Source organism: Tyto alba, unplaced genomic scaffold, assembly GCF_018691265.1.
Source record: "Tyto alba isolate M040663 unplaced genomic scaffold, T.alba_DEE_v4.0 Super-Scaffold_23, whole genome shotgun sequence".
NCBI lineage: Eukaryota > Metazoa > Chordata > Aves > Strigiformes > Tytonidae > Tyto > Tyto alba.
In genome coordinates, this window is record NW_024881297.1 from 26,012,737 (window position 1) to 26,027,694 (window position 14,958).

The following is a 14,958-nucleotide window of genomic DNA, read 5'->3' on the forward strand; positions in this document are numbered from 1 at the left end:
GAATTTGTTTTAGTCACATTTATATACATTTTGCAGGTTGGAAGCAGAGACAGACAGCTGACTTCAGGCACTGCGATAGATCTTGACAAAAATAACATGAGAAACAGGACAAAGCATATGAAAATATTGTATTTTTTTAAAAGCATACTGCAACATAAGCTTGCATATCAACTTATGAATTACAATATTGACCTTAGGTATCTCACTGCGTAAGAAAAAAAGTAATTGCTGCAGTATTAGAGTGATTAGCTTGAGCCTCAGAAGCAAGTTCATCAATTTGGTAGCGGCACTATTTCAACATAGGTCCTCTCCTTTAAAGCGTCATAACTGCAGCAACAACTTGAGTCTTTCTGTATTGCACAACTTCTGATTTATCACTATGCTTCTGAAGACATCAACTGAAAGTAATTTGTGTTATTTAGTAACACCTGGAACATTTTCTTGTATTTGTTCTAATGAGCCATAAGGACTCAGGCAGAGACTAAGGCTAGAATTAGAGAGCAAAGATTCCTACCTTCGGCGCACACTGAAAATGCATTCCAGGCACGGGTAAGGTGGTAACGTACATAGTAATGCAGCGGTACAGATACAAAGTTCCTATGATAAAAAAGAACCTGCGTCCCACTATTGATCTGAAAGGAAGGGAAGGGGGAAAAAAGATTGAGTGCAAAGTTGACATGCAGGATATACCTAACAGTTAGGGAGCTCTAGCTTTATTAGATCTCTAAATCCCTGTAATTACAGAGCAGCTCCACCTACTGCTCTTCACTACACACTTCTCTAAATCAAATACTAAAAAGTCTTCAGGTTTTAGTCTTGCTAGCTCATAATAGTATGTAACTACCACAATGCTCAGTAACCAGTTTAACATGGCCTAACTTAGGTGTGCAGTCAGACAGAGCTCTTCTTGACTCAGTGACCTTCTCTTTTTAGTCCCATAATATAACTACATATTGACTTAAATATGTCTAGTTTAAGCAGATGAAGACAAAGCAAAGAGCTTCTAGTCTAGGTGGAAAGGACAGTGAATTTCTCCTCAAATTTGGATGAGATTTTAAGTCATCATGGTCTCCCCAATTAAACATTGCCACACCAGTAAACATACTTTGAAGAGCCTGATCCCAGAATAAATTTGACTAGTACAACATAGGTGTCAAAAATTCAGATTTAAAAACCAATATTCAATAATGAGGAGAAACCCGTGTTTCTGTATCCAACACGGACACTGGAACATTTTCTAAAGAAGTCATCCCTTTGTCACTTTCCTGCCAGCCCTGTTCTACAATACTGCTACAGATTCAACCATCAGATTTCTTCTACTCAAATGAATGAGGGAAACCAACACTCTGAAAACATACAGCAGACAAAAAAAAAATATAGCCACTTACTTGTATCTAAGAAACAACCACTGGAATATCCATAATCCAACTAGTATCATTCCATTTATTTCTGATACAGAAAAAGCCCATTTCACACGATCAATATAATCAAAAAATTTGTCAGGCAAGGGAGGGCTTAGCTCCTTTGGAGGTACTCTCTCATGGACCACAGTGATCATGACAGTTGTTAGAATCAAGTTGAAGAGAGCATAGACAAAGGCAATGCCTGTTTTCCACCATTCCAGAGGAAATTTGTTCCTAGACTCAGCAGGCATAGCAATCTGGATGTAGTCAGGATATTTCTTTGTTGTTTTACGCAAGCCATTAGACAAGCCCTTTGGTTTGCTAGTGCCATTTTTATTCTCTTCACTGACTGAGAGAGTAGGTCGTGAGTAGCTGTTAGAAGTATCATTGTTCTGACCCTCCATATGCTCCTCAAGCTTTGCTGTCTCAATAGTATTCATTCCCAAGCTGTATGGCGAAGTCAGGTTTATCAGTAACCAATTTTTGGGCTCTCTAAAGTCTTTTATTCCTCGAAGTCCAACGTTCTTGTTCCTAGATGATTTCTGTAAAACTTTAAGTGTCCATTGTGCTTTCACTGTTCAGATACTGTAAAGCAAGTTGTGAAGGCAAGTCTTTCTTTCTCTAGAGCTGTATCATCTGAAAAAAAAAAAAAAAAAAAAACCACAAAAACAGATACTGAGGACCTTCAGAACTAGTAATGCAACACTGAACAAGTAACTTAAAAATGCTTATTCTAAGTTCCATCCAAGTCTACTCACACATACAGTCAAATAGCAAACTAGAGACAGCTGGTTACTAGGAAATAATTCAAGCCAGTTCCTACTGAGTAACTCGATAAATCTTTGATCAGTTTAGGAACTAGTACCAAAAAAAAAAAAAAGGACAAGATACAGAGACTTTCATGATCACGACAGCACAGTTGTCAGAATTAACACTAATCCATGTTTGTTGCAATATTGAATTTTATTGCTATGGGGCATTCCATACAAAATATCTCCTTTCTGACCCTAGAGTTGCTACAGGCATTAATATGGTTTCTCCGTATAGATTAGGCAATCTTCTCAGTCCAGGTGATAGGACAGAAAACAGAAGGGCAGTACAGGATGATTTTTTAAGGCATTAAAAATAAAATGATCTAGAAAACCTACTTGATGGATAACTCCATTAAATCTTCTTGGATCTAAAGGAGTATTTCAACCGGAAAAGTAAAAAATGTGTCTACATAGCTACTGTAGCACCCACTAAATAATGTCTGAAACTTCAGAGAAATATACCTCTGGATTAGGTTTCTAGTTATGGTAACCCATATGCAGAAGAGACTACAAATAGATCAGTGTTTGTCCTTTACTTAAAAATTTATCTACATAGATTTTTTTTTAAGAAGGAACAAATAGCAAGATTCATTATCACACATGATTTATTTAAGGCTGCATTTGTCAATTCAGTAAAATCTCATTAGATAAAAAAAATAGGTAAGTGCATATGTTTTTGTAGAAAATGTTGTTATAAGAGAAAAGAATGCATTTCACCTCTACAGAACTGACATTGCTCCAGTCGAAACAAAGGCCATTCCCCTGCCCCCACCCTTAAAGTTCTGTGAAACTGATACCTGCCAACTAAGATTATTAGAAACTAGATATTTGGGGAATAGAATTATTAAGATCAATTTAAGCTGATTTAACCATTGTGCTGCAGAACAAATACTGGTCTTTTAAGGAATAGTTAGAATAACTGTAGGATAAAGAACTCACAAATAATTGTACTGGAGACAGTTCAGCCTTGTAGTAGCAGGTGCAAAGAAACATTAAAATAAGAAAGCTGCAAATTAGCAAAACCACCAGACCAGGCCAGACTTGAAGGACAAGATATACGAGACCACAGGACTGAGTTTGCGCAGAAGTAAGAGTCAACTGGCAAACACAATGAAGAAGACTATGAGCCTTCATCCAAGACCCTGACAACCACCTGAAGACTCCAACAGACATGCGCAAGAGACAGTAACATATGCTAATGAGTTCCTGGAAAAGTTATGACTACAATAAAAATATGATAAAAAAGTAATGAATATGTTTAAGGCAGTATAAATGCTTGTTGATTTTGTCTTCACACACACACATTAGGAGGAGCTATCCCCTGTGTGTCCAGCGCTGCTTTCTAAAACTCCAAAATTGAGTCTTAGAGAGTGAATTAATTACCGCTTTTCGGTAACAAAACCACTTAGCATAGTTGTGATGTACCTATTTTTATTACTCTGCTCAGCTCCTATGGCAAAAGTATTATTATATACAAAACCTCCCCTATCTACCAGCAAATTATAATATTCTGCTGTTTAAATTGTTCCTCTAAGAGAAGTTCAACCCTACCACCACCTCAAATATCTGCATGCCAATACAGGCTGCCAGTTTGCCATGCTATATGGGCAGTTAAGTCATTATGATGGAAACTAGAGCTGGCAGTCTCCCGAACCGTGCATCACGGAACTTGTCTTAGGAGAAAACCACCTGTCTAGGAAAAGTGTGTCCAGTAACTGATCTCTTGGTAGCAAGGACAATCAAAAACCAAAACAACATGGAAATTTGGGTGTTTGTGCTTTGGTCCCTTCCCCAAACAGAGAAGACATTTAACACAGTCAGCATGTAAATCCGATTTCCTAGCTGATGCTCTTACTCCTGAAAGAGAGAAGGGATAAAGGTTCAGACCCCAAAAATGTGAGATGAATAAAATAATATTGAAATAGTCAAGAAGCATTTCTAAATTAAGCTCTCAGCAGTGTTTCTGAAATCCAGTTACTGCTTGACCTTAGTTCTAAATCCATAATCAACAAATCTATGAAAACTCACACACATACACACACAAAACACCCGAATAACAGCTCTACACCCCCAAGAGCCTTCTCTTCTCCAGGCTGAACCCCCCCAACTCTCTCAGCTTGTCCTCGTAAGAGAGGTGCTCCAGCCTCCTGATCATCTTTGTGACATCCTCTGGAGCTACTGCAACATGGCCATGTCCTCCTCATGCTGGCAGCCCCAGAGCTGGACACAGCACTGCAGGTGGGGTATCACCAAAGCAGACAGGGAGAATCCCCTCCCTCGACCTGCTGGCCACATTTCTCTTGATGCAGCCCAGGATACGGCTGACTTTCTGGGCTGTGAGCACACATTGTTGGTTCACAGGCAGTTTTCCATCCACCACTACCCCCAAATCCTTCTCTGCAGGGCTGCTCTCAGTCCACTGATCACCCAGCCTTTATTTGTTCTTGGGATTGCCCTGACCCATATGCAGGACCTTGCACTTGGCCTTGTTGAACTTCATGAGGTTCACACAGGCCCACTTCTTAATCCTGTCCACGTCCCTCTGGATGACGTCTCTTCCCTCCAGCATGTTGACCACACCACACAGCTTGGTGTTGTTGGCAAATTTGCTGAGGGCGCCCTCAATCCCACTGTCCATGTCATCGACAAAGATGTTGAACAGCATCTTTGTTCCCTGAGGAATGCCACTCATCATTGGTCTCCACTTGGACATTGAGATGTTGACTGCAACTCTTTGAGTGTGACCATCCAGCCAATTCCACCAAGTGGTCCACCTGTCAAATCCACATCTCTCCAATTTAGAGACAAGGATATTGTGCAGGACAGTGTCAAGTGTTTTGCACAAGTCCATGTACTTGACATCAGTTATCTCTCTCTACACTGAGCATGATGTCATATGGTATCAAATAACCCCTTGGCTAGTTTAAGTCAGCTATCCTAGCTGTGTCCCCTCCCAGGTTCTTGTGAAAATTAACTCTATCCTAGCTGAACCCAGGACCTAAGTGTACAACAGAATGCTTAAGTGACTATCCAGAAAAAAATCTGAACCTGTCTAATTGTTTAAGCTTTGGAACACAAGTCTACCTAGCATGCATCTACTAAATCAAGACTCTTCGTCTCAACACGATGTTAAACATAGCGGTCACTGGTGTAGAGATCAGCAAAACTGGGTAAGTTTTTATATCCTGCGCAACTCAAACATTTTTAGAATTATACATTTACTGAAAAACAGAGAGCACCATAGTAAGTAGTAACCCTTGTTATTTCCTTCTCTTCTCAACAAATACCTAAAGCCACTAGTAAGGAAAAGGAATACTTTATTTTCAGGTATTTAATGACATCCAAGTAAGCTTTAAAGATCAAAGATCATCTGAACTACAGACGAACAATAACCTAACAACCTACAAGTAGAGTAGCACTCAGGTTTTTCTACTAACTAAGCAAAGCAGTTATACCTACACCTTGCAGGAAAAATTTGTCTTCCTTCCTGGTACTTTCAAATGGATTGTAAGGCATATTGTTCTACCCTTTCTGATGGCTCATCAAGATTATTTCAAGCAGAGTGCATACTGTGGTCAAACCTTTGTTTACATTGATAGTTCAAGGTGCTAAATATCATCTGATCAGTGACTTGTAATAAGACAGAGGCTTTCCTCTATAGTGTCTTTTCAACCTGTTTCTCCTATATTCTAAAAGAAAACAGAAACCCTATTGAAGAAAGTCAGACACTCCGCTTGAAGCTGTCAGTCCCTCGCTGCCAATCTGACTGGCCAGAGAAGAAAGATACTCAGCACCAACAGCCTAATCATCCCCTGCTACAGGCTGCACCAGCGACTCCCCAGAAGTACATAGGTTTTTCTGCCACCTTCCTGACCCCAATTCACATATCCATCCAAGTCCCCATGGAGGTTGTGTTCCTTTTAGCTTCCGTGTTGTCCTTATGTTAATTTAGGTAAAATATCCTACTGCTTCTTTTGTTGATCCTGGAGTGCCCCCATATCAAAAATAGGAGATGCCCATAAACTACCTAGTAGTAAGCCTTAGACTTTTTCAGTAATCACACATCAATGCTCACACCTAGCTATCTTGCCAACACCTAGGGTCTGAAAAATCCAACCTAATTGCCCTAAGCTCCGGAACATCCACTGGGGAAGTCTCCAAGATCTACACAAAATCAGCCAGGTAACCTAAAAGGATAAATAAAATTCCTGCGAGGGATACACACAGGTTTTAGGAACAAGTTTTCTTTTTGGAACCACTTCTATACCTTCTCGAGTAAGCATGGTCCCTCATCAACAAGCAGAGCTTCTTAAACAGCAATATTACAGCAGAAGTCATAATTGTCACAAGGAACAACATATTTCAAGGAAAACCTTAACAGTGAAAAAGATGCAAAAAGTGCAGGGGTCCTAACTGTTTAGCCTGTGCTTCTACTTGCTCCCATGCAAGTAGCTCCTTTAGTTTTCTACATCTCCATCTGACTGTCATTCAAAAGAAAATAGTTGACTGGGGGTACAAGCTTTGAGACAAGTGTAAGAAAGCATGTCTACATTTGGCTCTTTATACTAGAATTTAAGAACAAACAGTTTTATTTAGCTTGTTAGTCATCTGCTTTTTACATAAAGGTCACTTTCCCATAAAGTTAGCTCACAATTGGTGTTTCTTGTCCAGTATTTGGAACTTCAGCAACATTTCTTAAGTTATTTTAACTTCTATAATTTATCAAGGACTGAATAGTCCAGATTTGGAGAGGCCTTCCATATAAATAGCTCTTAATCTGCTGTTCCAACTATCAACAATAATATTGGAACAAGAGAGTCCAAGCCAGTAAAACCGATCTCCTCTGACATTAAGGAAAGCTAAATACTTGTACACAGGATGAAGAAGCTTTCTAGGCAGTAGTATTTTTAAACCTCATTCACTTTTGTTAAGGTTGGCTCAAACACTTGGTACAACTGTAATATATTCCTCTATTTGGTAGTTGCAGAAAAAGTGTCTGTAAATAAAGTACTGGAGAAAAAGAATTAGAAAACTAGAGTTAACAAGAGAAAGTTATAGTATCATATTGTTATCTATATCCCAGCCAGCAGTAAACAACTGTTAGCTAGCTTGTATTTTCTTCAGTCAAATTTTTAGAACCACCTATGGGACCAGAACGAGAAAGGAAACTGGGAACTTTGCTACCTTGACAGCAATTAAAAACTGACTTTTGAGGGTTCTTTTCTCATTTTTAAAAACATTCCAGATCTCTGTTTTTATAGTATCCCTCTTCCACACTCTATGTATGCCTCACAATAAGTTGTGAGGGGAAAAAAAAAAGGAAAAAAAAAACCAAAACCAACCAGAAAACAGCTGCTAAACCAGATCTGAGCAAAGGACATTTAGGTATGCAGAAAGAAGACTAATAGGTTTGCTTATCATTTCTATTTCCCTACAATATAAGTATTTGCAGAGCTGTGTTCATCTCAGCTATACAATGTTTATGCTTACAATATATAAATGCAGGCACCAAGTGAACTGCAGTTTATCTAAAACTTACAAGTTTATCTACATTCTCAAACAGACTGCCAACACGTTTCTTGCTCATGTGATGCTAAAGAAGTGCAAGTAAGATAAAACTCTATTACAGAAGTACTGTTCATTCAAATGCTCTCAGAACTGAGATCATCATCATATTGTCACACTGGAAATAAATTTCAATTTCCATAAAAAGCATTAACTGCTTACCCCATATAAAATTATTTTCAGTAGTACAGCAGATACTCCCTCTATATCTTGAGTAAGGGATTTTGCAATTCTCTCACTTATGATTACTAATGTACCAACAGAAGCTGTCTTCTACAGACTAAATCCCTACATTTACCCAGAGAGGGGGGAAAAGCTTCAAGGTTCCTAGTTATCTATTTGCACAATCCAAGTTTTACCAGTTCTGTGGAATTCTGTTTCTTCATGCCTCTTAATAGTAAGAAGGATATTAGTTTTCATTTTCCTGGTGTTTAGTACTTAGTGTGTTCCACAGCAGTGCCAGGTTTCTGAGACAGTATGTTCTAAAAAGTACAAAAAAATATTCACACCCACATATGTGTAAACAAGTAGATTATAATATAATAGATGGAATTTTTTTCCTTAAGAGCACTCACCAGGACCCCAGTGACTACCTAAGCAAGAAAAAAGAAGGTCTATTTGAGCTCTTTTATCATTCTTAACACTGCTGAGTACGTTTGCCTTAATCATGTGAGGGCATCTCCAAACTCTTCAACTGTTTGGTCCCCAGACTCCAAAGGCTCATATTTGGTAATTAAGAGTTTGATGCCCTTTAAAGGTGCTTCATGTACTGACACCATGGCAGACTTAGATTTTCCTCCTGGTTATTTAATCTTATCTTTTAAGAACCAAGGTCACAATATCTGTTAAATGACAATTATTTGTCATCTTTTAGTGCTAGAGTAACTCATTCTGGCAATAATCCACATGAATACAACATCAAGACAGACAGTTTTATTTATAGGTTAACAGTCTTTCCCAAAACAAAGCTTTTAAGGATGGTTAGAATCATATCTGTAGAATCAGAAGCACTAACGGAATAATTCAGGTTAGAAGAAGCTCCAGGTCTCTAGGCCGCCGGCCAGGATCAGCAATGACATCAGATTAGGTTGCTCAGTGCTTCATCCAGCTGTAACACCTCCAAAGATACACCACCTCTCCAGGCAGCCTGCTCTACTGCGTGGCTGTTCTTGCAATGAAAATTTGTGGGCTTTTTTTTTTTTTAATTTTTTTTCAAATCTACTTCTTATTAGAAATTATGCTCTTGGTCTCTCATCCTCCCACCACTGTGAAGAGCCTCGCCCCGATGTTCCTGATGACCTCCGCCTAGGTACAAAGGGGCTGTTGTTAAGGCCCCCTGAGCCTTCTTTTCTTCAGGCTGAAGCAACCCAGCTCTCCCAGACTTCCCTGACAGGTCTAGTGCTCCAGCCCCCTGACCACCTCGACACTTCACTGGGCTTGCTTCCAATTTATGTTTTTCGTGGATCAAGGACCCAAAACCAGACAGTATTCTAGATACAGCTACGAAGTGCTGAGTAGATGAATAATCACTGCCTTATAAATACTGGCTCTGCTCCTATTAAATACAGCTCAGGATAGTGCTGGCTGCCTTCACTGCCAATGCACATTGCTAAATCCCTTTTCAACAGTGTCGGAAGAAATATTGATCTTTTCCCAACAGGTTAAAGATTCCCTGAACTGCCTCACTCCAAAAAAACTAGATGAAGAATAAGTCTTCTTCCTACTTAATCCATCCTCTCCAAGATGAGCCTGTTCAGGTATTTCATATCTGGACAGAAAAGTCTACTAACCCAAATTGATACTTAAGCTCTCAATCAGCTGCTTTTGAATAAAAGCAAAAAAGGTGCTCTAACATTGCATATTTTCTAACATTGCACAGAAATGTTGGGCTTACATCCTTTTTTCCATTCATTAAACATTACTATTATAAACATTCTACGAAGAGTGGACGTCACTGTACTACCTCAGTCTTGTCAGGCAGAATAATTCTAAAAGAGTGCCAAATGAAGCCTCTGGATCATCAGGCTTTTATGCAGGTTTGCTACCTGAGCTTCTCAGACTTCTCACTGCTAACTGCTTTCATTCTGCTATAGCGCTGCAGACACTGTTGAAGAACCACTATTCAAAGCAAGACTCTTCTCAAAGAGACAGCAAAGTTTAAGTATTTGTTAAGAGCCTAGCAGCAGGTCCGATGCCCCACACCTTTTCTGACTCACACAAAAGTTGCAGATGACTGGCTGTGGGGCTGGGGTCCCTGACACAGAAGGCAGGAATGTTTTAGACTGTTTTGTGAAATCCTCCACCTAGTTACCGAGGGTAAAGGTTGCACTTCATAATGGAAAGTTAGACCCGGAGATTAGTCACCACTTTCAGTACAGGGCAGTGAGGAATTACAGTGACTAATGTGTGCTTTAAAGTGACTCTGCTACAGCTTATCAGCCACCAGGAAGCTAGAAGAGGAAGTCACATACTTAGAGTATATTTATCAGTGATACACCCTAAAAATACTTGGGTAATTATCAAGAAGATAATGCCTGTCAAATTTTTCCCCTGTGCTACTCCCAAAAAGTAGCAGTGCCAACTCCAAAATAAGAGGTCACATTTATGAGAGTGTTCCCAAATATTTCCTGTAAGAACCCTTCTCCTGAAAGTTTAAAGTGAGAGGACATTAACTGCTTAAATCTGCAGCGTACTTATTACCTGCTAATGTCGTAAAATAAGGAATACATGCACAAGTTGTACAACCCAGACAAAAGCTACTTCAGCACTTAAGTATACTCAGAGGTTCATACCTCATAACTCACATTTAAGAAAAGTCACATACAGACAGTAGTCCTTGCAAGGCATATAAGAGAGACAACCATTAACAGTAATCCTCACCTAACCATTGAAGAAAGACGCCTGATAACTCACATTTAACAGAAGTCACATACAGACATTAGGGGGATGGAGAGAGTGCTATCCTGATGTCTTTACTCTCCGTGACAACACTGAAAAATCTAGCACCCTACACACTGTCAAACTAATGAGGAAAGAGTCATGGAATACCTTCTCCTCTCTCCGCCTTAAAGCTCCTAGATAGTTTTCAGCTTACTCAACTCTGATGTAGCTGCTTGGAAAGCTGCATGAATATTAGTTAAGAGTGATGATACAGACACAACACGTCCTCTATCATTGATAGTAAACACACATTTTGGCTGAAGCTGATCATGAAACATGACCTGCTCCACTATTTTGGTCTTCCCCTCCACCTTCCTGCCACAATCACTAGTTCCCAGCCTCACCTACCACCAAGCAGCAACAGCATAAGGCTCTCGCATCACAACCAACATCCCCAGTAAAATAGCAATGGGAATACTCATACCTCTTTCAAGCTGTTTGTTCATAGGCTCAGACACCCAAATCTACATCCAGCTCACACACTGAGTATTTGTTTCCCCCTCACTTTTATTTTCTGCAGCTTTTCATGACACATTCAGGAGTAAAACCAGTTAAGTTTAATTCTAACACCAAGAAGTTAAAACTACTGAACAATTTCAGTGACTGCCATATGACTACCAACCCACATAAATGTTTATGTAGGGAATTAGAACTACAGCACAGAATCCTCTTATAATATATTATTCAAGCTTCCAGTTCACAATAATCAAAATTAAATCAAGTTTCCTATATATAACTGTGTTTTTCACTGAAATTCTACCCATCAGGTATAAGCACTACAAAGTTAAAACTGTTAAAAAAAGTCATCACAACCTAAGATTCCAATTCAGTCCCATGGTCTTCCTTAAACATTCTCAAATGTTCCATTAGCTCAAGATTTTCTATTAATAAAAGAAAATACTTTCCACATTATGCTGACAAGAAGAAACATTTCCTTTTTATATTATTTAATTTGTCAGGGAAGAAGACACTGTTTAGCTTTAAATGCTAAACACTTAAGTACTATGCACTTCAACACTTCCTTCATTTTTGTTTCTGCCAGATTGATGAACAAAACACATTTGCTTAGAATTCTCTCTTCTCCTGCATGGCACGCTATCTCCCCACAACACTGAGTATAATGGTCAAATAAAGTTTTAAGAGGACGGTAACAGTAGGACAGCAGGAGAAAATTATAACTATCATCCAAATTCTTTTTGTAATACTTTTCCCAGATATTCTGCTATCTCCATTTGAGCTTCATCCCATAGGTCAGAAGAGATCAAGAATACTACTAATGTATTTTTACTGCCCCTCACAGACCTACTAATTACCTCAGTACCTAACTAAATGTCTCCAAATTAATCCCTGCTAAACTGTAGCCTTTGTTTAAGAAATATTTTCTATCCTCTAGCCTTTTACGATGCTGTGTTGAACATCACTGCAATAATGAAATCATTGTATGCCAAGCTTCTCATAAGGGTCAACATAGAGGCTTTTACTATTCACAACAACCCTTTAATTCTTCTTCCCCTTCTCACCTAATAGTCTGAGAAGTTTATTGATTTTATAAAGCTTATAAAAGGGAATTGAAGAACCAGGTTAGTCAGAAAGCATTTAAAAACCAAAGTTAGTAATGCTCATCCCAAATTCCCATTTACTAAAACTGCAAGATTAAAACTCTCTGCAAGAAAACAGTACCATCTTCAGCGTTGCTCCTAGAAAAGCCATCATTAGATTCTGTCATGACAGCATTAGACAACTGTTTTGTAACATCTACATCCTGTCTATGCACACACAGCATAACTAAAAAGCTACAAATGAAATTAATAATCTTATCCTACCAATTGGTAAAATCTGGTGCAAATATACTGAGGTTACTCTGAATCTACATCAAATGCTTTTATAATACACAGTACCACATACCTCAGGTAGCAACTTCCACTGAGCTACCCGTTATACCCAAGGGAGGTTTCCGGTCATCACTGAACCTGTTACCTTTAGAAGTACAGGAAAATAAATGATCAAACTAATCAAGCATGAATAGGAGGTGGAAATACAAGCTGGCCATTGAACCTATCTCCTAAATGGCATTTGTATCAGTTGCACAGTGTGCTGCAGGTAAATATTGTTTCTTTTCCATTTCTTTGTTTAAAGACTTGAACAGTAACACTATTATCACTTTTAATTGAGTCAAGATACTATTTCCACAGTAAAAAACACAAGCTGGAACCCAAGTCCAGTTCTGTCATTTGTTATACTGTCCATGATAAACTTCAATAGGGTGGAGGGGTGGGGGCAGAAAATAACATGTGATCAAACAAGATGTTTCAGAAAGGACATTTAGAAAAAGTTATTTCCAAATGTATGTCATAGTTCTTGGTCACATTTTCATGTAAGATCCTAGAGCTCTTGATACTTCTTTGTAAATAGAAAGCATTTTAAAGCATTCTTATCCCATGTCCAGCCAGACATCTATATATACACACTGATTGGGAAAGGGAAGACATAAAGAGGTGTCAGACTGACATGTGAAAAGACTAACTACAAGGTGACAAGCAGATTCTATAAACAGTTCCCCTCAAAACACACTGCATCAGCCAGAACATCTGACAAAACTATTAAAGAGAGTAAAAGCCTCATCTCTAGACTCACCAAGACCAGTGGTGTTGTGAATGTGTGCTAAGTAACCATGGTATACAGTAAATAAGTGGTGGTGAATCAACTAATTTCATGTGGTTAGATACAAATGTCTAAGGAAAGAACTAAATGTTCAACTGGAAGTAGTGTAATCAGTTTTAAAAGAAGAAAATAGAGAACTCTGCAAAATCAGGGCACAGTAAAAACAATTATTCTGGTATACCAACTGGTGTCTTCTCATGAAGACGGGTAACTGATTATATATTGCTATTTTTGCTGTTTTCCTGCACGAATCTTCCTCAAAAATACCAATCATGCCAAAAGAGTTTTGCATGTACCAGCAAGGACAGTTCACGTACTGGTTTTAGAAGTGACCTTCTAACTCCAGGGCAAACTGGCAATCCAAGAGAATTATTGTCTAGAGCATAACTTGAAAGCTACATACTGTAGTGGCTTGGATTGCAAGAGCTTTCATCAACACAGCACTACAGTGATACAGCCACTTGTTAAGGTGCCTACCTAGCTAAACACAGGCCAGCACAAGGGCTTGCAGAATCTTGCCTCTGCTAAAATCAGCTGTTCTGGGAACTGCTGCTGCATGGCCATTTCGCAGCTAGAGGCACTGCACATGCATTTGCTCTTAACTACTCTCCTCACAGAGAGTATCATCTTGCCAGGAGTAGGACAGCACATCCAAGTATCAGTGGCGCCAACACTACCCTAAGAACTCACATCTATTCTAGAGAGACAGCAAAGGGCACAAAGGAAGTCTCAGCAGGACTTAATCTAGAAGGTCAACCAGGACAATTTGACTTTATAGTCACTATAAAACGTAGATAACTTTACAATTTCATAGCTGCATAACTGAAGCATAGAAGATAACACTCTACCTCCCAACATGACAAGGACAATATTAAACATATGAATACTATGCCTTGCATGACAGATACTGCCTCATAAACAACACCTTCACCAATTACAGGACCGCAAAAGAGAGACACAAAAACCCTCCAGACTAACGCAACCCAATTAGGAAGAAAACAAAAGACTCAGGTACATTAGGCTACAACCCTAACATCTGAGTTATACTAAGATACTAATGACAGCTAGAGCAGCCCAAAAAGGTGGTCTGAACCATTCTACACTAATCCCAGCTCATGCAAACTCTTAAAACTACTTGATCAAGACAAGATATAATGATGGAGCTGGTTCAGGACTTGCCATACAAGCTGCAACTCAGAAGGTCATCTTTTATTTAGCTGGAAGAAGTCAGGCTGGCATACCAGCAAATTCCACCCCATGTTAAACTGATCCATTCCCTTCAGTGCAGCAATAATTAGAGTTAGCTCATGCAAATAGTCTAGGCCATGTAATTTTAGCTTATATTACAGGTCAATGTTGATTTTCTTTAACTGCATGAAGTACAGTTATCTCCACTGTATTTCTGTATAAACCAAGTGGATCATAAGTTACACATGTGTAGGGTGTTTTTTGTTGTTTTAAGAAAGAACATAAGGAATTTACCTAAAGTCCCCAAGCTAATGCTTTTTTCCCCTCTTCCTAATACTTTGACTTTTAAGAAGTTGAAATCATCTTCTGCTGGATTTTTTTTTTTTTTT

At 38.8% G+C, this 14,958-nt stretch overlaps 1 protein-coding gene across 3 annotated transcripts in view; it reads right to left on the bottom strand.

Moving 5' to 3' along the window:
• Positions 1 to 14,958, bottom strand: part of SGMS2 (sphingomyelin synthase 2) — a 38,177-nt gene that overhangs the window by 9,357 nt on the left and 13,862 nt on the right. For all 3 annotated transcript variants that reach the window (XM_042796959.1, XM_042796958.1, XM_009965527.3), the window contains exons 2-3: positions 1,389 to 2,039; positions 515 to 632 (exon numbers count right to left, since the gene is read on the bottom strand). In XM_042796959.1, coding sequence (XP_042652893.1) covers positions 515 to 632; positions 1,389 to 1,843 — 573 coding nt within the window. In that variant the 5' untranslated portion in view covers positions 1,844 to 2,039. The remainder of the gene's footprint in view (positions 1 to 514; positions 633 to 1,388; positions 2,040 to 14,958) is intronic.